The 24,489-nt window shown below is 44.3% G+C and overlaps 1 protein-coding gene across 1 annotated transcript in view; it reads left to right on the forward strand.

Annotated features, from left to right (window-relative positions):
• Positions 1–22,888, forward strand: part of GLP2R (glucagon like peptide 2 receptor) — an 89,505-nt gene extending 66,617 nt beyond the window's left edge. Inside the window, exons 11-13 of the mRNA XM_067547867.1 lie at positions 495–633; positions 18,263–18,304; positions 22,562–22,888. Of these exons, the coding sequence (XP_067403968.1) occupies positions 495–633; positions 18,263–18,304; positions 22,562–22,888 (508 nt within the window). The remainder of the gene's footprint in view (positions 1–494; positions 634–18,262; positions 18,305–22,561) is intronic.
• Positions 22,889–24,489: the final 1,601 nt, after the last annotated feature.

Genomic DNA, 24,489 nt, shown 5'->3' on the forward strand with positions numbered 1-24,489 from the left:
TCAACTGTTGTGAATGGCCTCATCCACCCTGATTGTATTAACCTCGTTAACACTCGCCTTCCTCTCTGTGATGTAACTCACCCATCTTCGCAATGTGTATATATTCCTACCAAACTGAAGTTTCCATTTCATGCATCTGACGAAGTGGGTTTCTGCCCACGAAAGCTTATGCCCAGATACATTTGTTAGTCTTTAAGGTGCCACAGAACTCTCGCTATTCTTCTAAAAGGCATTTGCCATTTCCCTAAATCCAATATCACCTCTGTCTCATTTTCCTTTGGTTTCTTTTTCCTGATATATCTTTTATTGTACATATAGCCCCTCAGCCTTTGGTAACTGTTGTTCTATCCTCCAGATCATTAGTAAAGTTCTTATATCAGCCCCAAACCGGAGTCCTGAGGGACCTGCTACTGTAGTTATTTCTCCATAGTTGGATGTTCAGCTTCATATCAAGGATGTTGGGAAATAAAATATTCAAACACTTTATTTTTAAGATTGGCAAGATCTACTCTGGTGTTAATTCCTTTACTGGGGATCCACGAGTTTGTCTTTACCTTCATCACTGATGAACAAGTTGCAGGATTTTCAAGACATATAAGACTCTTCATTCAATTAACAATGAGCTCCTTTCAAGTAAGTGCTTTATTACAGAATCTTTCCTTAGAGATATGATGTTCCAATAGAGACTAGATATCCTGGTTTTATTTATTATCCTTCAACACATGTTGGCTTAAAATGATAGTGTTACACTGGATGAATGAATAAGTTCACAAAAACAATGTCAAATTGACGGTTTCCTGAGCAGACCAAAATGAGACATTTGACCCTCTTACCTGCCTATGTCCCATCTCAGCCAGTGTGTCCTGCACCCCTTCACAATCTGGGCAGTCTGCAGCAGTGATTCAGCCCCTGCCACTCAGAAGGCCCCACCTGTTGGGATCCTGTTAGAAGGGGCTATTTCAAAGCAGGAACGTGCCCCTAAAATACATAGACAATATTTTAAAAAACAACCAGTCATTTGGGGGCCTCAGATTTTGATGCCTAGACCAAGATACCTTAAAAGGACCCTGCTTTTCATTAGTGTCGAGCTCCCACCCTCGGAAAATCAGGTCCCTTCAAGGTGTCTCAAATGCACCTCGGACCTGAGATGCTTAAACTCACTAGCCCCTTTTGAAAAGTTTGGCCATTATATACAATTTCCAACTAGAGAACAATCTTTGTAACTTACCAGTCTCAACTTATTCTGCCAAAACCACCCTCAAAACCAAGGGGGGAGAGCAGAACTGCCAGCCATGCTGTAGCCATGAGGGCATTTTACCAGTAAGAGGGATCAATTTCCATTGCTCCAGAGACAGCACATCTGGCATTCTGTCACAGTGAGATGTAGCCTGAAGCAGATGCAGAAGAATAGGAAGAGAAGAAGAGATAAAACTTTTTAAATGTTAGAAAAGTTTAAATACAGAACAGTGAATTCTACATAAAATACCTGTTTCCTTCCTTCTTTTCACTTCCCCTACTTTTCAGCTTCAGCCACTGGATCTTGTTATTCAGCATCCCAAAATTCAAGCACCTATTGTCACTAATGACAAACACAACTGTCTTCCTCCAAACAGCCCAGCCTTCCTTTCAATCACTTAAAAAAATTAAGGGAATTAGTTAGGGAAGTGGATTGGACTGAAGAACTCATGGATCTAAAGGCAGAGGAGGCTTGGAATTACTTCAAGTCGAAGTTGCAGGAACTATCTGAAGCCTGCATCCCAAGGAAAGAGAAAAAAGTCATAGGCAAAGTGAGAAATGCCAAAAGCCAAGCAGAGTTGGACCTTGCAAAAGGAATTAAAACCAATAGTAAAAGGTTCTATAGCCTTATAAACAAAACAAAGAAAGAAGTCAGACCGCTAAGCACTGAGGATGGGGTGGAGGTTAAGGATAATCTAGGCATGGCCCAATATCTAAACAAATACTTTGCTTCCGTTTTTAATTAGGCTAATGAAGAGTTTAGGGATAGTGGCAGGGGGACTAATGGGATTGAGGATATGGAGGTAGAAATTACCACATCTGAGGTAGAAGCCAAACTCAAATGGCTTAATGGGACTAAATCGGGAGGCCTGGATAATCTCCATCCAAGAATATTAAAGGAACTGGCACATGAAATTGCAAGCCCATTAGCAAGGATTTTAAATGAATCTGTAAACTCAGGGGCTGTACCGTATGACTGGAGAATTGCTAACACAGTTTCTATTTTTAAGAAAGGGGAAAAAAAGTTATTTGGGTAATTACAGGCCTGTTAGTTTAACTTCAGAAGTATGCAAGGTGTTGGAAAAAAATTTGAAAAAGAAAGTAGTTAAGGATATCGAGTTTAACGGTAATTGGGACAAAACACAACATGGTTGTACAGAAGATAGATTGTGCCAGACCAACCTGATCTTTTTTGAGAAGACAACAGATTTTTTAGAGAAAGGGAATGCAGTGGATCTAATTTACCTAGATTTCAGTAAGGCGTTTGATACGGTTCCACATGGGGAATTATTAGTTAAATTGGAAAAGATGGGGATTAATATGAAAATTGGAAGATTGATAAGGAACTGGTTAAAGGGGAGACTACAATGGGTCATACTGAAAGGTGAACTGTCAGGCTATAGGGAGGTTACTAGTGGAGTTCAGGGATCAGTCTTGGGACCGAAGTGATTTAACCTTTTTATTACTGATCTTGGCACAAAAAGTCAGAATATGCTAATAAAGTTTGCAGATGACATAAGGTGGGAGCTATTGCTAATACAGAGAAAGATGGGGATATCATACAACGAGATCTGGATGACCTTGTAAATTGGAGTAATAGAAAAAGGATGAAATTTAATAGTGGAATGTGCAAGGTCATGCACTTAGGAACTAACAAGAACTTTTGCTATAAACTGAGGACACATCATTTGGAATGACAGAGGAAGAGAAGGAACTGGGTGTATTGGTTGATCACAGGATGACTATGAGCCAGCAATGTGATGTGGCCATAAAAAAAGCTAATGCAGTCCTAGGATGCATCAGGTGAGGCATTTCCAGTAGGGATAGGGAGGTGTTAGTACCATTATACAAGGCGTTGGTCAGACCTGATCGGGAATACTGTTTGCAGTTCTGGTCTCCCATGTTTAAGAAAGATGAATTCAAACTGGAACAGGTGCAGAGGAGGGCTACTAGGATGCTCCGAGGAATGGAAAATCTGCCTTATGAGAGGAGACTCAAAGAGCTTGTCTTGTTTAGCCTAACCAAAAGAAGGTTGAGAGGAGATATGATTGCTCTCTATAAATACATCAGAGGGATAAATACCAGGGAGGGAGAGGAGTTGTTTAAGTTCAGCACCAATGTGGACACTAGAAAAAAATAGATATAAACTAGGCATCTGGAAGTTTAGACTTGAAATTAGATGAAGGTTTCTAACCATCAGGGGAGTGAAGTTCTGGAACAGCCTTCCAAGAGATGCAGTGGGGGCAAGAAACCTAGCTGTCTTCAAGACTCAGCTTGATAAGTTTATGGAGGGGATGCTATGATGGGACAGTCTAATTTGGCAATTGACTGATCTTTGACTACTGGTGGTAGATACACCAATGGCCTGTGATGGGATGTTAGATGGGTGGGTTCTGAGTTACTAGAGAGAATTCTTTCTTTGGTGTCTGGCTGGTGAGTCTTGCCCACATGCTCAGGGTTTAGCTGATCGCCATATTTGGGGTCAGGAAGGAATTTCCCCCCAAGACAGATTGGCAAAGGCCCTGTGTGGATTTTCATCTTCCTCTGCAGCATGGGGCACAGGTCACTTGCTGGTGGATTCTCTGTACCTTGAAGTTTTTAAGTCATTATTTGAGGCCTTCAATAGCTCAGTCATAGGTTAGGGGTCTATTACAGGAGTGGGTGGGTGAGGTTCTGTGGCCTGCATTGTGCAGGAGGTCAGACTAGATGATCATAATGATCCCTTCTGACCTTATTGTCTATGCGTCTGAGTCTATAGGGCTGCAAAGGTCAGTCAATGTGCACTGCATTTTCATGTAACCATGTAGAAATGCCAGGCCCCAGAGCCCTGCATTCCAGGACCCATCCCCACAGCACAGGGGAAGAAGAGGCACCGCTTGTCCAGGCATCTTCAGTTAATGTGGTCTAGGAGCCAGAGTCCATAAGCTCACGACATGTCTAACATGAGCTCTTTGGGCTGGCAGTGTGCAGCACAAACTCCTCAGAATGCCAGAGCTGCTGATCCCAAACTCGGGACCATTCAGGTTCATTCAATACACTGGAACAGAGCCAATTCGAATAGACTCAATATCTTTCTTAGGGTATGTCTATGCTGACGGCGGTGACTTTGGTCAGTGGTCAGTGAAGACCTGCTCGATCGATCTGGCAGGTGACACTGGTAAACCACCCCCTCAAGTGGCGTTGTGCTGCATCAATAGGAACGCGGTTCCCGTTGGCGCAGTGCAGTGAAGATGCTGCGCAGAAGGGAAGCACAGCAGTCGATGGGAGTTACTCAAGCTACTCTGTGTAGCTTGCATAATTCCCGTCAACTGCCACCGAATCGCCCAGTGAGTGTAGACCAGGGCTTTGTGTTATATCCCTCCATCACAGCGCTGTACAGTTCCAGCACAAACAGATATGAAAAAGTACAAGGATCTGAAGGAAAGAATAGGGCTTCTAGCATTAGCTCTGGGCAGCCTGATTTCCAAGATGCCAGTTTGGATGCTGATGCATGAAGCTGCAGAAGTCTTGCTTTGCTGAGTGTCCCCATATAGACGTAGCCTAAGAGACCAGCAGACAGGTGGCCAACCCTCCTCCATAAAGACAAGCTGGAGCTTCATCATCACTCTAAATTCCTTCCCGAAATACTTGCTGAATTTCATTTGACTCCTACCATAAACCGTCTAGGATTTTCCATCAGCCATGTCCATTTCCTGGGGAAGCTAGATTGTATAATTGTGATGTGAAAGTGACTTTGAGTTATTGTTTAGACAGAATGAAACCTTTCAGGGAGTCATCTAGTTTATTTGAAGCTTTGGGTGACTTGTCTAGAGAAGGGTTTGGTTGTGTTAAGAGATTTTCAGAATGGAAGGCACATTACAGCCAATCCTTACGTCCCTGGTGGATTAACAGATCACTATACTAGATCTAATGCAGCTTCATGGGTATATCGTAGTGGGGTGGTATTGAGACTAGCGTACTGTTTAAGAGATGATTTTTCTAAGCCTCGTTACTGAGCCAGAGCAAGTCATTCGTACGTGTGCACCAGGACTGGGGCTCTGGTGCAAGTCAGAGTGGTAACTGAGCCAGTGGGTGGGAGGTGTGGTCTGTGAACACACACAGCACCCATGTACTGGGAATCATAGAGCCATAGAGCTTAAGGCCAGAATGCACCACCAGTATGTCTAATCTGACTTCCTATATATCACTGCCGCAGCCACCACCCAGCACCTGGGCACTTAGACCCAATATGTCCCGCCCCTTGACTGCTTTCTGAGAATGAATGTTGTCTACATTAATTGCTTGCCACATGCATTCCACCCAGGCTCCGTCTGGAAGTTTTGCCCCCTGAGCAAAGTTTCTGGTTTAAGAGCTAATGTTTCAAAGTGCTCTAAAATCCACGTGGATCTTCAGATTTTTCTTTAGCAGTATTGTCAAGGAAAAGAGCATTAAAGCAACAGCGGGAAGACGAAAGCCTCTATTTAACAGCAGCACTAGGCTAATGTAATCATGCCTCATGCTCACTGACCATTTTCTGAATAGCAGGAGTGAATGTGAGGAAAGAACAGCAAGTAGCTATGGCTCATCAGTGGCAGCATTTCCAGAATGGTTGCTGAGCAGCAGGAAATGCACCTGCCATAGAGATCCTTCTTGTAAGGACTGGCAGCAGGATGATATTGACTGGAGTAGCAGCATGGTATTCAGTCCAAGTAGTAATTTATGTTTATCTTGAAAAATAAACGCAGAAAGCAAATTTCAACTTTCTACACTAATCCATTCAGTCTGCACAAATCAAGGGTTGACAACTAGTAATTTACGTTAGCTTTGTATTTACTAGTTTTCAGTGGTTTGAGTTTGTTTTACCTCACCTTTTTATTTCCTGTTTTTCAGAGATTTAAGTATAGGTGACCTCCACATTCAGGATGAGTATGAGGCACCCCCACTCAACCTTAACTTTGCATTAACAAAGTTTGGGGAAATGAATGTACACAGTATTTTCATCGAAAAAGGCGTGTAAAGCTGTATTCATGCCTGCATACTTTACTGTTCTCTTGACTTAGACTGACTCTGTAACCTGATGGTTAAAGCACTCACCTAGGATGTGGGATCTTGTTCTCCTTCTCCAATGACTCCTTAATTAGTTATTCAGGGTGCACAAGCTCCTACAGGAGAGACCGAGGGAGTGTCCTCACACATCACAATATCCTACCATCCAGTGGTTGCAGCGCTCACCCCGGAGGTAGCAGAGCACTTTTCAAATCCCTCTCTCCTTCAGGTGAAGGATGGACTTGAAACAGGGTCTCCCACACCCCAGGGGAGTGCCCTAACCACTGTGATAAAAGTTACAAAAAAGCGCCTCCTCCCCTCCCTGGGCTTCTGGCTAACAGCATAGGTACCTGCCACCAAGGGAGGGTTTGCAGCTGAGAATCCCAAGCACAATTAGATGCCTCCCTGCAGGCAGGATACAGACACCTATTTCTGATACAGGGGAGGGGCTTAGCATACACCCTTCTCCTTGCCATCTCCCATTGGCTAGCTTACCCCTAGCATGCTGGCTTTTTAAGGGTACATCTGCACTGCACTGTATACGTCAGTCTGTAGGACCCATGCTTGTGGACTATTTCCAAGCCCACACGAGCATCCATGCTGCATTGTAAAACCAAGGTGTACACTTGCTGGACCCAGGTCTCACCACTTGTTAATGGGTCCATATTGCACTATACAGACCTTCAGACTCAGGTCTGCAACTTGAGCTGCATCCACACTGCAGAATGACAGGGTTTGGACCCGTGTCTCATGGGAAGCAGGATCAGACCCACTTCTTTGGGAGGCTCCTAGGACCCAAGTCATGAGTGCTTGCTGACCTGGGTCATACAGATTTGTGGGTGACTGGTGGAGGCGGGGGATTACAATGCAGTGGAAGATTTTGCTGATTTATTATGCACCAGGCAAGTTCCTGGATGGCGGAGGAGGCAGCATCTGCTACTCAGCTTTCTGGTTCCCTTGGACTCTCCAGGGAGATTACTGATGAACCCAAGAAGCTGAGTAGCAGATACCACCACCCCAGCCACCTGGGAACCTGCATGGTGCATGGCGGTTCAGAGGAGGGGTGGAAAGCATGAGCGGCAGGGGCCTCAGGGGAAGTGGGATGTGGAGGGGGCGGGGGGGGTCAAGTGACAAGGATGGGGGAGGAGCGGGCAGATGCACACAGTGAGTGGGAGGGGGTCAAGCGGGGAGGGCAGGGGCGGGGCCAGGGAGGAACGGGGCTGGAGTGTGGGCAAAGCTGTGGGTGGAAGAAGTGGGACGGGGAGCTAGCCTCCCCGAGGGGAAGCTTCACCTGCCTCCCACAGAGTTCAAGCTTTGAGAATCTCAATTGTTTTCTAGGCGCCTAACTCCTTTTCTGCATTCAGGCCTCAGTCACTATCCTGTGCTGCGTGGACATGACCGGGTGGTTAAGAGTTGTCCCATAATTTGGCATTTCCTTACCTTTAAGTGTTGCATTGGCTGGATGTTATCATTAGGCAACCGTCAGTGATTTTAAATGAAAAGTATGTTTACTGGAATTGTTAAAAAACGTGAATAGTAAAAAGAACATCTTTTCATCCAAGGGAAATTGCTGGGCTTCTGCTACTTAGCAGACATTTCACTTTTTTAAAATTAAAAGTTTTTCAAAATAGCCAAAGGACTTATTCTGAGTTTACTGCAGTTTCTCTGTTTCTTACTTTTATTTCTAATGAAATCATTACTTTGTAAAAGGATTGGCGAATAGCATACAAGCTAGAACTAATTCCATTTGTTTAGTCTCTAAAAATTCTAAGTAGTTTTAAACATAGCTAAGCTGTTTTGTTAAAGAAAAACAATTATCTCTGGGATGTGAGCTGGAAGCTTTAACACAAACAATTTGAAGGAGCACAAAATTAAATTCTAAAAATCAGCTGTGTTGTGGCTATAACAGTACTAGCAGCTTTAGAAAGTGGGGGATCCAATCATCTCGGCTTAGTGTTGTATAACATGAATTTTTACCCACAGAAAAAAATGACTGATTCATGATGGCTTAAAAATAGACACTTGCTGCTATTTACATCAAAAGTGAACACTACTAAGACCACACTTGCAAATCTCTGCTTCCCAATAGGTTCATCAGAAACCAAAAAGCAGTCCTTCTGCTTCATCTTCCCCATATAATGTTCCTTTTAAAAAGACTACTGCTCTGAAACTCATGGCCATAGAAGAGAGATTTCTAGATACAGAGAATGATAGAATCATAGGGTTAGAAGGGACTGCAAGGGTCATCTAGTCCAACCCCCAAATAGTAATATTATTCACTGACAAAAATAACTGATACTGCAACACTGAAGGTGAGAAATTGAGCATAAAACAATCAGCAAATGCAGAGTGAACAGTAAACATGACTATCAATTAATTCCATCTCCTTTTGCATATATGCAAATATATTGGGCCAGATCCTCAACTGGTGTGCATTAGTATAGCTTTGTTGACTTCAGGGGCCTACAGTGAGTGACACCAGCTGAGGATCAAGGCTACTACCTCTTTATATCAGTATGTACGGAGGATTTCCAATGCTGCCATGTGCCACTGCATACCCACAGCTCCCCCAGTAACAACAGCTTTTCCAGCAAGAGATGATCTTTTAAAGTGGGACCCCTCCCCTCTGTCATTCAGAAAAACTGACAGGGAAACTGAGGAACTCTACACTAGCAGTAGATGGTTTTTATGCTTAGCAGTGGCCCTTTAAAATGGGGTTTCGTAGCCACTGGGAGTGCTCCTGGGGCTGACAACTCCCCTAGCAGCAGTGACTTCTCCAGCAAGAGGAGAGCTCTCTAAGGATATGTCTACACTGCAGACTGAAGTCGATTCACTTTAAATTGACTTTCACCCACTGAATTTTAGAAGTTGCAGAAGCATGATCACACCACACTCCTTGAGTCGGGCTCTTGCCTCCCCACTCACCACACTCGGGTCAACATTCAAAGCAGAGCACCATGTGTAGCTATCGCACAGTGCAACTAGCCACAGAGGCTTTTGGGAAGCTTGTCGTCCTCCCATGATGCAATGTGCTCCCTCCCCCTGCCTTCTTGTCCCAAACAAACTGCAAACACTTTTTTGCACCGTTTTTCTATGCCGCGCACATGCTGTTGAAACATGGAGAAACATGGAGCCCACTCAGCTCTGCACTATCATTGTGAGCATCACAAATATCTCATGGCTTATCCTGCAGTATTTTCAAAGACAAGAGAGGAGCTGCAGCATGGAAAATAACAGTGTTACTGAGGCCACACTGCTACAAGCCATAGAGCAGAACAATTCCCGTTTGCTGCAGGCTGGCATGCGTCATCTTCAGTCTGTGGAGCGCCAGTTCTGGTCCCAGGAAACATGCACAGACTGGTGGGATTGCATCGTTATGAAGGTGTGGGATGATGAGCAGTGGTTGCAGAACTTTCGTATATGAAAGACCACTTTCTTTGTACTTTGCGTGGAGCTGTCCCCAGCCCTGAAGCGTGTGAATACTCGCTTGAGACCAGCTCTGCCAGTGGAGAAGCGAGTGGCCATTTCTGTGTGAAAGCTGGCAACCCCAGATTGCTACCGGTCAGTTGGGTAGTCTGGAAAGGTGCATGATGTGCGCATCTTTAGGAACTTGGGTCTGTTCAATAAGATGCAGGCGGTCACTTTCTTCCCTGACCAAAAAATAAACATTGGGGATGTGGAAATGCCAACAGTGATCCTGGGGGATCCTGCCTACCCCTTGCTCCCTTGGCTAATGAAGCCCTACACGGGGCATCTGGACAGCAAGAAGGAGCATTTCAATAACAGGCTCAGCAAGTGCAGAATGGTGGTCAAACGTGCATTTGGCCACTTAAAAGCCAGATGGAGATGTCTGCTTACTAGGCTTGACATCCATGAAAAGAACATCCCAGATGCGTGTTGTATGCTCCGTAATTTGTGTGAAATTAATAAAGACAGATGTTTTTTAATGCTACAAAGTTTTATTTGTGACCCATTTTAATGGGGGGAAAGGAGGAAAACTTAACATTGTAAAGTGTCACTGTGCAAGCAACTGTGGTTGCATGCAGTTCTTAAAGGGGCTGTTGCATCCTCCTGCTCGCCTCCACCAGTGTGGAGCGCAGCACGTACTGCACCCTGCTCAGTCTCCTTCTAGACCGCTTGGAGGTGGGGGCTGATAAAGTGGTAGGCAGCAGAGCATTTTAGAGGGGCTGCAGAGGGAGTCTGTCCCACCACTGCTCTTCCTAGAGCTCTACCAAACACCTCAGCATGTCAGACTGATCCCTCATAATATGCAACATCTCATGTTGCATATCACACTACTGCTCCTGTGCAGATCTTCTGTGTTCCATGTCCATGTCTAGTTTTTCAGACAAGGACATCCTCCAGGCTCTGAGCTCTGTGTCAGCAGCCACAGAGGTGTTCATTATTTCACTGAACATGTCATCCCGTGGTTCTTTTTTTCGCTTCCTAATCTGGGAAAGTCTTTCAGCTGGAGTTTGGTAAGGGGGGCCGAAGGCCAAGCTGTCTACTGTAAGATAAGCAAAGCACAAAGTTGCCATTGTTATCTGACCCAAAGTAGTAAAAGAAATGTTACAATATAAAAAGTACTCCCCTTCATGTTCACAAGGCTAAGCCAGACCCACATTCCATTCTGTACATCTTGGAAGGATCGGACTGGTGTTACAGACATGGTAAGCAAGGGGCCTTTGCATCTGTTATAGACAGGCTTCATTAGGACTAAAATCCACAATCCACACTTGAGCAAGGAGAGGAATCACTGGGCTCCCCTGTAACATGCCAAGAACTGGTTTGGCAGGAGGTCAGCAGAATAGATTAGAGAACACTGCAGGGGAATTGTAATGGCAGAAAACATAGGGCAACCAGTATCCTGACCCATAATGCCCATTGCAACAGTACTAGGAGTAGGACTAGTGTTGGGGAGGCACCCAGAGACCCCGTCCACAGCAGGGGAATAAAATGGAGTGACTGTATTGGTTGGGTACATTAAACTTGCTCCATCTTCCCTAGGTGACTATGTGTGATATCAGGCTCTTGAGGGTAACACAGGTTGAAAGGGAAGATTTGTCGCAAGTGTCGGGGTACAGGCCTAGCCCTTATGCTGCTATGCTGTGTTCCACGATGATGCCTGCTCATTTATTAGCAGAGTGGCGGGGAAAAGTATCCTATCATGGTGGAAGAAATAAGGCTGCCCTTCCCAGAAACCTTCTGCAAAGATTACCTTCATGAAAGTTTCCTTGAGATATCCACAGAGGATTCTCGGAGCATACTTCCCCTCAAAAACACAAACTCCTTTTAAGAAGCTGGACTGGGGAACATAACCTCAAAAAAAAAAAAAAAAAAAAAAGATTTGCCACACACACTCACCAGATGTGCCTTCCCCTGCATCTTGATCAGTCCAGCTGTCTATGTGTGGCTGGACTGGTTTGGGGTAACGAACAGATCCTGGCTCTCAGGGAGAATGGATACCCTGCTCTCGTGCACCCTGCTCTCCTCATCCCCATCCTCCTCATCCACAGAGTCCTCCTCATTTGTCCTGGACTGGGATTCTTCGGAGGTATCGATGTTGCATGGTGGCACAGTGGTGGGGTCACTGCCGAGAATTGTATGCAGCTCCTTGTAAAAGTGGCATGTTTTGGGTGAGGAACCAGAACGGCTATTAGCTTTCCTAGTTTTCTGATAAGCCTGCCTCAGCTCTTTGATCTTAACGCGGCACTGCTATGCTTCCCTGTTATGCCCCTTCTCCAACATGCCATGAGATATCTTCTCATAGATATCTACATTTCTTTTGCTGGCTCAAAACTGATCCAGAACAGACTCTTCGCCCCACAGACTGGTGAGATACAAGACCTCTGCTCGACTCCAAGCTGGAGCACGTTTGAGCCATGCAGTTGCCATGAGCAGTTCAGCTACAAAGCTCTCTCCATGCTGTCTAAACCGAAAATGGAAATTCAAAATTTCCCAAGGCTTGAGGGGAGGAGCCATTTCCTGTTTACGTGGCCACGTTACAGCAGAGCGTGAATGTCCAGAGCAGGCATTATGGGATACCTCCCAGAGGCCAATGGAGTTGATTGAAGTTGTGCTGTGCCTACACTGATGCAAATTCAACCCATGGAATTCGATTTCAGTGCTACACCACTTGCAGAGGTGGTTTTATTAGGTCGACTTTTACCGCGCTTTAAATCGATGGAACTTACGTGGAGACACATACTTTAGGGAGTCGATGTAAGCGGTGTTACGTCGACCTCCATTGCCAGTGTAGAGCAGGCCTCAGAAGAGTTCCCATATAGACCTGTGGCTCACTACAGAGTCCTCCCACTCTCTCCAGTGTCTGGGGCTTTTTCAGTAGGGGAGGTAAATTCTTTTAGAAGGACTCCTGTCATTAGATTTGTATGAGGGATTGGTTGTACATTTGTGCCCTGTTGGAACATGGAGTAAAGATGACTGTGGCATTGCTGGTGGAGGAAGGGAAGGTAGAATGTTGTGAGGTTGTGAAGAAAGAGGAGAGTTGGGAGTAATAAGGTAAGGGGGAGCATTGATTGATTGATTGTGTTTTGGGTGAAAGAACCATAGGAAGCTAAATTGCACAGGCTATATCAAATGTCTGTACAGCTTAAATGAAGAATCTTAAAGTCAAATACCGTCCACAGGTAGTTCACTATCCACATGATTGTTCACTTGCCCAATTGAGAGTAAAGGTTTCTGGAATACGTTTGAAGACAAGGAGTGATATCACTCCTTTGTGGATCCGTCTATGGGAACTTATGAATTTCAGTTTAAATTTATGAACTTTTTTTTTAAAGTGTATGTTTATATACTTACTGACATCTTTTCCTGTGCCCTTGCATCATACTTTTGTGTTAAGGTGAAGTGTCTGGCACTGGATGTCTGTCCCTGAATGGAACAGAGAGACAGGGTGGGTGAGGTAATATCATTTATTGGACCAACTTCTGGTCAGACCTGAAGAATAGCTCTGTGTAGCTTGAAAGCTTGTCTATGTCACCAACAGAAGTAGGTCCACTGAAGATATTACCTCACCTACCTTGTGTCTCTAATATTCTGGGACCAGCATGGATACAACACAACTGCAGACCTGAATGGAACAGTCATTAAGGATCATCAACAACTGAAATAGACTGGCCCTAACAGAACTATGCAGAGCCATCAGGAGTTGTACAAATGAAGCATCCTAGGACCGTGAGTTAGCTGCCACCCAGGGGAATCAGTCCTTCCAGGTGGGCTTGTAACCAAACAGGTCAAGATTGGCTGTTTTTCTAAAAGCTCTGTTCTAGGAATGATTTTTATTGTATTATACAGGAGGTCAGACTAGATGCTCACAGTGATCCCTTTTGGCTTTGGAGCCACTGAAAAGAGACGTCTGACTATGGGAACTGGAACTTTTAAAAGGAAGGCTCTCTCACTGGCCATTTTAGGCTCTGTCTACACTATGAGTGAGGGGTGTGATTCCCAGCTTGCATAGACATACTCATGGCAGCTGTCATCAAGAGCTAAAAATAGTAGAGTAGCCATGATTGTCAGGCACTGCTTCCAACAATCATGCCTAGTGGTTGGCGTGTAGGTCACAGTTAGATGTAGGGTTGAGCCTGAGCCAAGGATGGTGCTAGAATCAAGACCTGGGGACAAGCCAGGATCAAAACCAAGATAAGAATCCTTAGATACACCAGAAGCGGAACCATCAGCAGGTCAGAGGCTGAGGCCTTAGAGTCATAGTCCAGGGACAAGCCAAGTCAATATTGAAGCCAGAGTCCAGATACAGGCCACAGAACCTCATCCATCCATTCCTGTAATAGACCCTAACCTCTGTGTGAGCTACTGAAATCATGATTTAAAGACCTCAATTTACAGAGAATCCACTAATTATATGGTGTTTGTCCTGTCAAGGAGTTGGGGGTATGTTTTTGCAGTGGGGAGACATGGAACACAGGGTATGCCCACATCGTGGGAGATAGCTGGAGGAAGAAAGTGACCAGGTTAATTTGCTGGATGATGAGGAAGGCACCAAAGTAGCGGGTGTCCAGTTTGTGGGAAGGATGGGAGGTGTCCAAATGTTTTGTGGAGAGCCATATCTTGTTCCAGACAGTGATGGGAGGGTTAGACTGGTGGTGGCAGTCACTAAATTGCTTGTGCCACTTTGATGGTATCCAGCTGGGCTTTTAGTTCTTCCTGGATGTACAATAAAATCCATTGCTATAGATTCTCAGGGTCAGGAGGGAGTAAGCAGGGGGACCGGGACACCCAGGGGCTTAATATGGGGGACCTTTGTGCAGCAACACACTTTGCAGGAGTCAATATATGATTTCATGGAGGTATGTAATCGGGACAAACAGAAATGTTGTGTGATCAGTTTCATGGTCTTCCAATGTCCAAAGTGAGAGGTGAGTCATAGCATAATTGGAGAATTGCAAGACAGGGTAGGCCTTCAGGGGCATAAACACTGCCTTGAAATAGAAGAACCCTATTCTTGGCAGAGAAGCCTGCTCAGGCGCAGCATTGGGTGACATCTGTTTAGTTGCCAATTGCTTGGTTGGTAGAGAGGATTTTATAAAGGCTAACAAGTCCATTATCATGAATACGTTGGCGAAATGGTGGGACCTCAGTATGGTGGAGGGTTCTGATGGTCCCGCTTTGCAAGCAAGGTATTCCCCTTGCAGGAGAGAACATCGGGTTTGCCGTTCTGGCTGCTAGGTCGATAATGTAGTGTGAATTCGAAGCACAAAAAAAATATCCCAGGGACCATCAGATCTGGCACTTGTGGAGGGCTTTTGTGGATCACAGGTGCTCCAAGTTGTTGGGGTCAGTGAATACTTCTATGGGAGAGTGCACACTCTGCAAGGTGATACCACTCCTCACAGGCAGGCTTGATGGTGAGAAGCTCCTTGTCATAGATTTCATAGTTCCACTCCATAGGACTTAGTTTTCTGGAGTAGAATGCACCTGAGTGGAGAACGCTCAGTGCACCCTGGGCTTAGGACAGTACTGTCCCAATGGCATACTTGGAAGCTTCTGCCTCAACAATGAAGAGGATGGATCTGAGTGCTTCAGTATAACTGCAGAGATGAAGACCTTCTTCAGTTGCACAAAGGCCTGTTGAGCCTCCACCATCCAGATGAAGGTTGGATTCTTGCAGCTAGCTGGGTAATTGGAGCCACTACTTGGGAGAATTCAATGGTGAACCTCCAATAGAAGTTTGCTAATCCCAGGAAGCACTGAATGTCATTGATGGTCCTTGATGGACGGCAACTTTCTGCAGATCCATGCTGATCTTGTCTGATGAGATGGTGTAGGCCAGGAAATCAATGGTGGCACAGTCAAATTCACATTTTTCTGGTGTAACATATAGGCTATGTTTCCAGGGGCGTTCCAGCACTTGCTGGATGTGTTCATCACGCGGAGTCTGGTTCTCTGAGACAATGAAGATGTCATCTAGATAAATTACCACAAAGTGGTCTAGCACAGTGGTTCTCAAACTTCACTGCACCGCGACCCCCTTCTGAAAACAAAAATTACAACCACCCCAGGAGGAGGAACTGAAGCCTGAGCCCGATCCCAGCCGTTATGCACGGATGGGGGGAGGGGCAAAGCATAATGGCTTCAGCCCTGGCGGGGGGACTGTAACCTGAGCCCCACTGCCCAGGGCTGAAGCTGAAGCCTGAGCCCCACCACCCAGGGCTGAAGCCCTCTGGCTTCAGCTTCAGCCCCAGACAGTGGGGCTCAGGCTTTGACACTTTAGCCCCAGGCCCCAGCAAGTCTAATACCAGCCCTGATGACCCCTTAAAATGGGGTCCCAACCCACAGAGACAACTGCTGGTCTAGGATAGCTTTGATGATATCATTCACAAGATATTGGAATGTGGCTGGATTATTAAAGAGGCCAAAGGGTATAACCAGACCAGATACTCCTAATGGCCATAACTTCCACTCATCACCCTTCCATATATGGACCTGGTTGTAAGCACTGTGCAGGTTGAACTTGGTGAAGACTTTTGCCGCACTGACCCATTCTAGAAGCTCATTTATCAGTGGAAGGAAGTATTTGCTTTTAATGTGATACCGTTCAGGGCATGATAATAAACATGGAGATTCAGTGTCCTGTCTTTTTTTTTTTTAAACAGACTGGACAGGGGCTCTAAAGGGGGATTTTGAGGGCTGAAGGAAGCCCTTAGCCAGATTTTCATCCAGGTGATTCCATAGGGCCTTGAGCGCAGGTTCCAATAGTGGGTAAATGCAGCAAAAGGGATCTTTGCCCCTGGCTGGAGGTCTATAAGAGAGTCAAAGCATCAGTGCTGGGGTAGGATGTCAGTCTTTTTTTATTGAATACAGCTGCAAGATCACTATACTTGGCTGGGATGGACGAATCAGAATCTTCAGGAGCTGAGGTAGTACCGAGCATGGAAGATGCCTTTCAGGAGATGAATCCCACCTTCTTCCTGCTGAGTTGTTCTAGGCATTGCAGCTGGCAAAACCCAGAGTTCTATCATACCTGTCGCTCCATCCATTAAATGTTCATGTTGTGCAGGGAGAATTAGGGGAGGTCTAATATAGCCCAAAAGTGTGGAGACAGGATTAGGTCAAATTGAATAGTTTCCTGGTGGTCCCCAATCCCAACCTGGAGAGGGCCATCTCATAGGCTTTTGCAAAGTCTTTTGTGTCCTTTGCTTTCATTGTCATATAGCCTGTGAAGGGGGAAACAGTAATCCAGAGGATCCATTGCTTTAGTGGAACTCTAAGCGTGTGCAAGACCTACTGGGGAGGCTTGGAAGAGCTGGCATTAGTTTCAGGGCCTAGGGGCATTGGACTAAAGAGTCCCATCTCTCAGAAGGGGTGCTAGATAGAGGATCTGTACCATGAGAGTGTGCTTAAACTCCCATAGCCAATGCTAAGACTCTGCTCAGACCCAACAAACCAAGTGCACAAGAGATCCAATGGATGGATCCAAACACACAAGCCTAGTGAACATCCACCAGGGAGAGGTCATCCAGCCTTGTAACAATCATGAGAGGTCACATCACTCCTAGGCATTTTAAAGTTGATGAAATCCCTTGGGACTAAAGAGGAAGGGTCAAGGATATAGGTGAAATAGTAAAGCAAGACAGAGCTTCCTTCCATGCCTAGTTTCTGAGGAAGACTTCTTCCATCAAGTTTCTGGAGATCATGGCATTGTCCAAGGCCTTTTGAACTAATAACGTACTATGGACGTCTCGGAATGGCACCCACTGCATTAGAAGTAGCAGGTAGAAGATACTACATCGACATTTGTACAAGAGGCTAACCTGTTTAGATATTCTCCATTCTTGAGTGTTGGCAACAAAGTAGCCTCAAGTATAGTAGAACCTCAGAGTTGAACACCTCGGGAACGGAGGTTGTTCGTAGTTCTGAAATGTTCATCACTGTATAAAATGTTACGGTTATTCTTTCAAAAGTTTACAACTGAACATTGACTTAATACAGTTTTGAAATTTTACTATGCAAAAGAGAAATGCTGCTTTTAACCATCTTAATTTAAATTAAACAAGCACAGAAACAGTTTCTTTACCTTGTCAATTTTTTTAAAACTTTCCCTTTATATTTGTAACAGTTTGTGTTTAACACAGTACTGTATTGCATTTGCTTTTTTTTTTTGCTTTTTTTGTTTGTTTGTTCTGTGTTGCTGCCTGATTTTGTACTTCCAGTTCCAAATGAGGTGGGTGGTTGACTGGTCAGTTCATAACTCTGGTGTTTATAACTTTGAAGTTCTGCTGTATGTCAAGTACAAATCTGCTCCACATTTATTAGAAGGCTTACCTCGTAACCAATTTCGTTGGTCACATTAGCAGCCCTTTAAGACAAACATTGTATATGAGAAAATTATTTAAGGAAACAAGATTCATGGTCCTGGGATTAGTATTCTGAAGATTTTAATAGTAATTTCACCCTTAAATTAAGACTATAGAAATCAGTGTCTCCTCCATAATCTAATTTTCTTCTCATTTTCTTTCTCTTGTAGGGTTTTCTTGTAGCGGTTTTATACTGCTTCGTTAACGGAGAGGTAAGGCACCAGGACATATATTACCAGTTGATTTCTGTAGCACTCTCATGGCAATAAAGAGAATGAAAAGAAAACAATACAGCACTGATCACTGAGATTTGCATGAGTGCATTCTCTTAAATAGGCAGTAATTTTTATCATCTTTTTATTAGGAGAGAAAGTAGCCAGATTCAGCCCACACTAAGGTAAATGTCAGTGTAGCATATCTCCACTGAAACTAGCCTGTTCTTGCCAAATTCACGTTCCAAACTATGAACCTGCAGGCAGGCGTGTTTTGTAACAGGGCCTGACTTTTGCTTATAGCCTAACTCATGCTAACTTTGTTTTACATTACTAGGGCCTGACTCTTTTTTAGTTCAGGCCTTAGTAGGGTGACCAGATATCCCAATTTTATAGGGACAATCCTGATATTTGGTTTTTTTTCTTATATAGGTGCCTATTATCCCCCACCCCCTCTCCTGGTTTTTCATACTTGCTATCTGGTCACCCTAGGCCTCATACCAAGCCCTTTATGCCAGGCCTCGTATCTCAAGCTCTCTCTTTCAACTACAAGGTTCAGTTTTGATGAATCTCTTGACTCAAATCAGAATCAGAATTCTCATCAGTAATGTAGGGTATCTATTTAGGAGAAGTAAATTTACAGCGATGTAGGCAATCTGACATCTTAGTAATATTGGTAGCTCCATTAGTGGAGCATTAGATATGCAGTTGAGTGTCTGTGGTATATTGTTATTAACTCTGCCCTGTAGTGAGGCTATGAGGGGAAAAAACAAAAAAATCCAATGTGTGTTTAAAAATCAATTTAATCTAACAATATTAAAACCAACAACGTTACAATGTCTTATTAATAATCACTGTGCATAGTGACACTATAGGCCAGAGCTAAGGTTCTTTGGGTGCCCTAACAGTATATTTCCTGATTTTAGCCTTTGATTTCTTTTAAATTTAACCTTAATTCTGAATTTCCTGAGTATATAATGTTTGTGTTTTAGAGATAATTACAATATTCCTCTAATTAAAATATCCCTTATCCTAAATTACTGCTATGTACTTTTAGTTTGAACTCTTTCATATAGTTTTTATCTGGGAATAAATTTTGTGTTTGGTTTAACAGTAATTAAAATTCTGGAGGTGAGCTAGAAAAATACTGAGCTTAATAAGATCTAAACTGAAATATATGAGTTGGAAAAATGTATAGGTGCCCTAGCTCAAACATGTTCAGAAATTTGTCTCCAAAACTGCATTTAGCCATATTAATTTTTGTATTATTTGTGAACTAAAGTTGCAAAAATGGAAAACAGAAATACACCAAAAATATGTGACTGTATTTGCACGCCTAACTGGGTAAGAGCTCTTGCAAATAGCTAGTTATATATCTAACTGGAAGAGTAGGAGTTTTGCCTCTCTGCTGTGTGGCATGCTAGTTATCTATATAAGGCATGCATACAATACAAGAGGTTCACTGAGGCCTGGAAGCATGTGTGATATTCAGAAAATTAAGGGATAAATTCTGAACAAATTCCACAGTGCACATGAAAATAGCAATTTCCCTCCACTATTAACTTGGCCAAAACTGGCAAGATTTTTGTAGGAACAGTGAAAGACAATACTCTGATCACAGGATTATTCCACTACCAGGTATTTCAGCTTCCTGCACCACACCATGGAGGTGTGATAGTTATTGATAAAATCAATTGGAAAAAAGTGTTTGATATTGTCAAGACTAACTAGTTTTCACGAAAGTTGTTCTTGGAAATAACTGAACCACTTTTGCTCAAACTCTCAAGGAAAAATTCAACCTCAGGCACAGGTCAAACATGAAAAATTTCAGTTTGAACTTCAAAAGGTTGCTGTTGTAAGCAAAAATCAGGATTTCCATCCTGCAGGAAAGGCCAATATTTTTAAATTGTTTAGTCCCAAATAGGGATGAAAAGTCAAAATATCAAATTTTCCACAGAACAGAGCGTTCCAAAAATTTTTGATTCAGAAATGCTGGAACGTTGTATTTTGACATTTTTGATCTAAACTAAACATGTTGATATCCTTAAATTGAAACGTTTCATGTTGGCTCATTTCAACATTGAATTGTGTCTGCCAGAGCTACCACAATGCCTCATGGGAATTGAAGTTTCAAGTGCCTCATTCTCCCACTCTGTTCTGTAGGCTGAGCTCCCTGGCTGGACTACAACCACCATGGTGCACTGTGGTCATGGAGTTCTCATGATGCACCATGATGGTTACACCAGAGGGAAGATGGAATCCAGTTGGCACAAAGAAGCTGGGAGGGACTAGAGGATGCTCAGTGTAGATAGAATCTTCACAAAATTCAGCTGCCAAATGCCAAAAGACGCTACTGGGCATGTGCAAACTGAGGGGGTTTTTTTGTTTTTTTTTTCCAGAGGCTCATAACTTAGCAAAATTTGGGCATTTTTTCACAGGAACAGCAGAAGGCAGATCTCTGACACCTGCCAATTTCAAGTCCCTATTCCAAAGTATGGAGGCACTAGAGGATCTGTCAGAAAATTCTTACTAGTATTTCATTAACATGGGCACCATCATGTATTTTTTCCTAATCTCGGCAGATATGCTTGAACCATTGTTACTGAAACTTTCCAAAATGAGTCAGCCTGAAGCAGACGCCTTGCATGAAAAATTTCTGCCCAAAAAGTTAAAGTTTAGCTTAAGTATATGCAACTGAAAACAAGGAGTGTTAGGCAACCTTAACTTTAGGCGTCATTAACTGTGCCACCTATAATTCCAAACAAAAATCTACATTAAAAGAACACTATTAAAACTGCAAAGTCAAACACTCGAGTTAGGATATTATAAGGGAAACCTTAATTTGGCCCCCTTCTGTGTATAATACCCCTGTTTCCTACAGTGCCTAAGGTGGATGGACAGGCAATTTTTATTCTTGTATTTCCTGACCTCTGAGGGCTTGCCTTGGAAACATTAATAACATTTGTTTAGCGTAGCGTTTGTATGTAATTTCCTAGATTTCTTTTTTTTTAAATGAAAAGCAGAAATTCTGTAATGTGCAGTACTAACAACTCCTGCCTAGATCAGCAGGAGCAAAGCAGCCCCTTCAGTTCCACAGCACCGAATCACTGCCATTCAAGATTAAAGGGCACCGTTATTAGCAGCCAGGGGTAGAAGGCTGTTAATCCCCTGGGCCCAGCCACTTCTGAGGGACAGAATACATTGGAGTACGTATGCGGCAGTAGACCTGTTTTCCTGACAAGCCCGGATGCTTGGGGCGTCTGTATTAGACGCTGGGATTCTCTTTCTAGCTTTCTCAGAAGTGACATACAGCGACCTCGCCGCTGCTCCTGTAAGACAGGCTGACACAGGCCTGCAGCGAAGGAGGCCTTGCTCAGTAACAAGGGTTCCCCAGTGCACAGAATTATTACTATCACTCAGCAAAAGGGAGACTTGAACTCTTGGCCAGCTGGCTCCTGGTGAATGGACCTTCCCTAGGCCAAAGGGGACACTGATGCTGTTTGGCGTAGTGTTGTGGATCCATTTAGGCTATGCCCTGTCTGGAGTTTGAGCTCCATGTGCAGTGCTGTCACTGGGATAATGCGTGCGGCAGGCTATACAGCAATCAGGGCTGGGAGCAGGCTGCCAAAAAATAAGCTGTATTATACAAACCACAGACCTGAGCGTACAGCTCACACAGATCTGCCCAGACATCACCGCCCTGGCCCCAGAACTATCCCATGCCCAATTTCAAAGTCCTGCAGCAAATCCGAGTCATACTGGGCACTACAAAAAAAAAAAAAAAAGGCTCAGTAAAGGAATGTATTTGGGGATATAAACACAGGCGTCAGTGTTACTCCATCTATAGTATAATGAATGGAGCAGGGGGCTGGCTAGCAGTGGCACAGGAGGGCAGTCTTTTACCTCTCAGTCATGGTAGCCAATCCTATCGAAGGGCTGCCAAGTGGGTTATTTGACATGATTTGCTAGTCTGCACACAGTTACTGTTAGACAGGCATCCCCATCACAGACAACCTCCTGGTTGGCAGGGGAATCAGAAAGCCAAGGTCCGAGTTGGCCCTGAGGACTGACCTCCTCTCTGTCCGCTTGAGTGCCCACAGGAAGTCAGGGCTGAGACACTGCAGCTTGCTTGTTCTTTCACTGCTCGGTGGGCAGCTAGAACACCAGTCTGCAGGGCTGTCAGGCCAGCATCTTTTGCCCGCGTGAAAGTCTCCACACAGAGAAACCTTGTGTCAGGTTGTTTTCTTCTTCTGACAGGTGAAAGCAGAACTCCAAAAGCAATGGTCCCGCTTCCTGCTGGCTGAGCCATTCGGCTGCATGCCGTGCTTCCTTGGGGAAAATATCAAATACCTGGGGAAATGTTCCAAGAAGCAAAAACATCAGCCCTTTGCCAGGAACAGGTTGTGCATGGAAGTAAGTGAGCCCTGGCATGTGCAGGTGCTGTTGAAGAGGAGAGCAGAGCTGATCTCAGTGCCAGGTCCTACTGGACAGCCATGCCCCAGAGCAAGTGTGTCCGACAGCAGTGAAGGAGAAATCACAACCGGGGAGACAACCGAGGAAGTCTTTGAAGAAAGTGAGATTTAGCAGACTCTTTTAAAGGACAGCATAAGGAGTGACCTCTTCCATCCCCCACAAGGAAAAAAAGAACGGGAAGTTTTGTCCGATGGACTCTGCAGTGTTGTTTCAGCCATGTTGGTGCCAGCATTTTAGAAAGACAAGGTGGTGAGGTCATATCTTTGATTGGACCAATTCTGTTTGTGAGAGATACAAGCTTTCGCGCTTACACAGAGCTGAAGATTGCCTCACCCACTTTGTCGCTCTTGCCAGCGGTTAACATTCCCTGCCTCCATCACAAGTTCTCTCTTAATCACACAAGGGAAATCAAAGCAAAATCTGAGTGTTCCTGCCCATCTGGTGGTGCACGTCCTTTCAGTCTGGATGGTGTTTAAAATAGAGGAGGGATATTGTTTTCGATTAATCTAGCAACCAAGGAAAGCAAGCTGCATTCTGGAAATGAATGGGACCCTGTGAGTGCACATGGCAGATTTCACAGATCATCCCTGTGTCTTTATCTGCACATTGCTAATATGCTTTTAATGTAATAGAGAAGAGAACTGTTTTGCTCCTTTATATACATCATCTGTATTTTATTCGCTGCTCTGTCCTGCAGTTTTACTGGCAGCTATGAATATTGGCATGTTTCCTTCAGGTTTGTTTATTGATTGGTATGATTGGCATTTTTTACTTTATGCTAATCTAGTTTGCCAGTTTATGGAGCTCAGAAGAATAATTACGTCTATTTAAGAAACATTTTTTGGATTTATTTTGAAGTGTTTCATATGGCTTTGTTCGCTGTGGTCACTGGCTCAGTGTGCGTGTGTGTGTGAGTGTGTGTGCGCGCGCCCTAACACTGTTGTTCACGGTGAAACAAATGCTCTTCTTCATGCAAGAAACAGAACATGTGTCAAACTGACAGAACAGTCAATGTAGATGGCACATTGCTGAATCTAGGTGTTGGTAAACCTATTATCAGTTTCCATTTAAGACAGTTGGAAGACAAGGAGGGTGAGGTAGTATCTTTTACTGGACCAACTTCTATTGCTGACAGAAACAAACTTTCAAGCTACACAGAGCTCTTCTTCAGGTACAACAACTCTGCAAACATCTGTTTGGACAGACAGCTTCCTTGGCCTCCAGGAGTAGCATCAGCCTCCAAAGACTGGCCTCCAACTTCGAAGGAAGCAGCATAACTTTGCACGAGAGAATGGAGCTCACAGGTGAACATTCGGCATTACTGGGGAGCCTTGTGCAGCTTCGCAGGGCTGTTCTCTGACAGTTGTTCAGCTCATGCAGAGTGCAGAGTGGGGGGCAATATGGCACTGGGTAATCTGGGCCACTCTGGATTTTCTAAACTATGCTAATTATCCCAATGTGCAAGCTAGTGCTGTCTACCCCATCGCAGTATGGAAACACTTGGACACAGCTGCACAGGGCTGGCTTTTCAGACCTCCACTCAATGGCAGGCTTAAACCTCAATGGACTCTGCCAGAAGCAGGGACTTTGGGTAGGAGGCTGGAGCTGTTGGGGGTGCAGGGTGTAGCCCAGGGAAGGGTCTAGCAATGGATAAGACGGGGGAAGGGGAATACTCTTTCCTTTGAAACACAGGCTCAGAGCAGCATGTCGAG

Source organism: Emydura macquarii, unplaced genomic scaffold (genome assembly GCF_026122565.2).
Source record: "Emydura macquarii macquarii isolate MOO-44397 ecotype Brisbane River unplaced genomic scaffold, CSIRO-AGI_Emac_v2 contig_1230, whole genome shotgun sequence".
In the NCBI taxonomy this organism is placed as follows: Eukaryota; Metazoa; Chordata; order Testudines; family Chelidae; genus Emydura; species Emydura macquarii.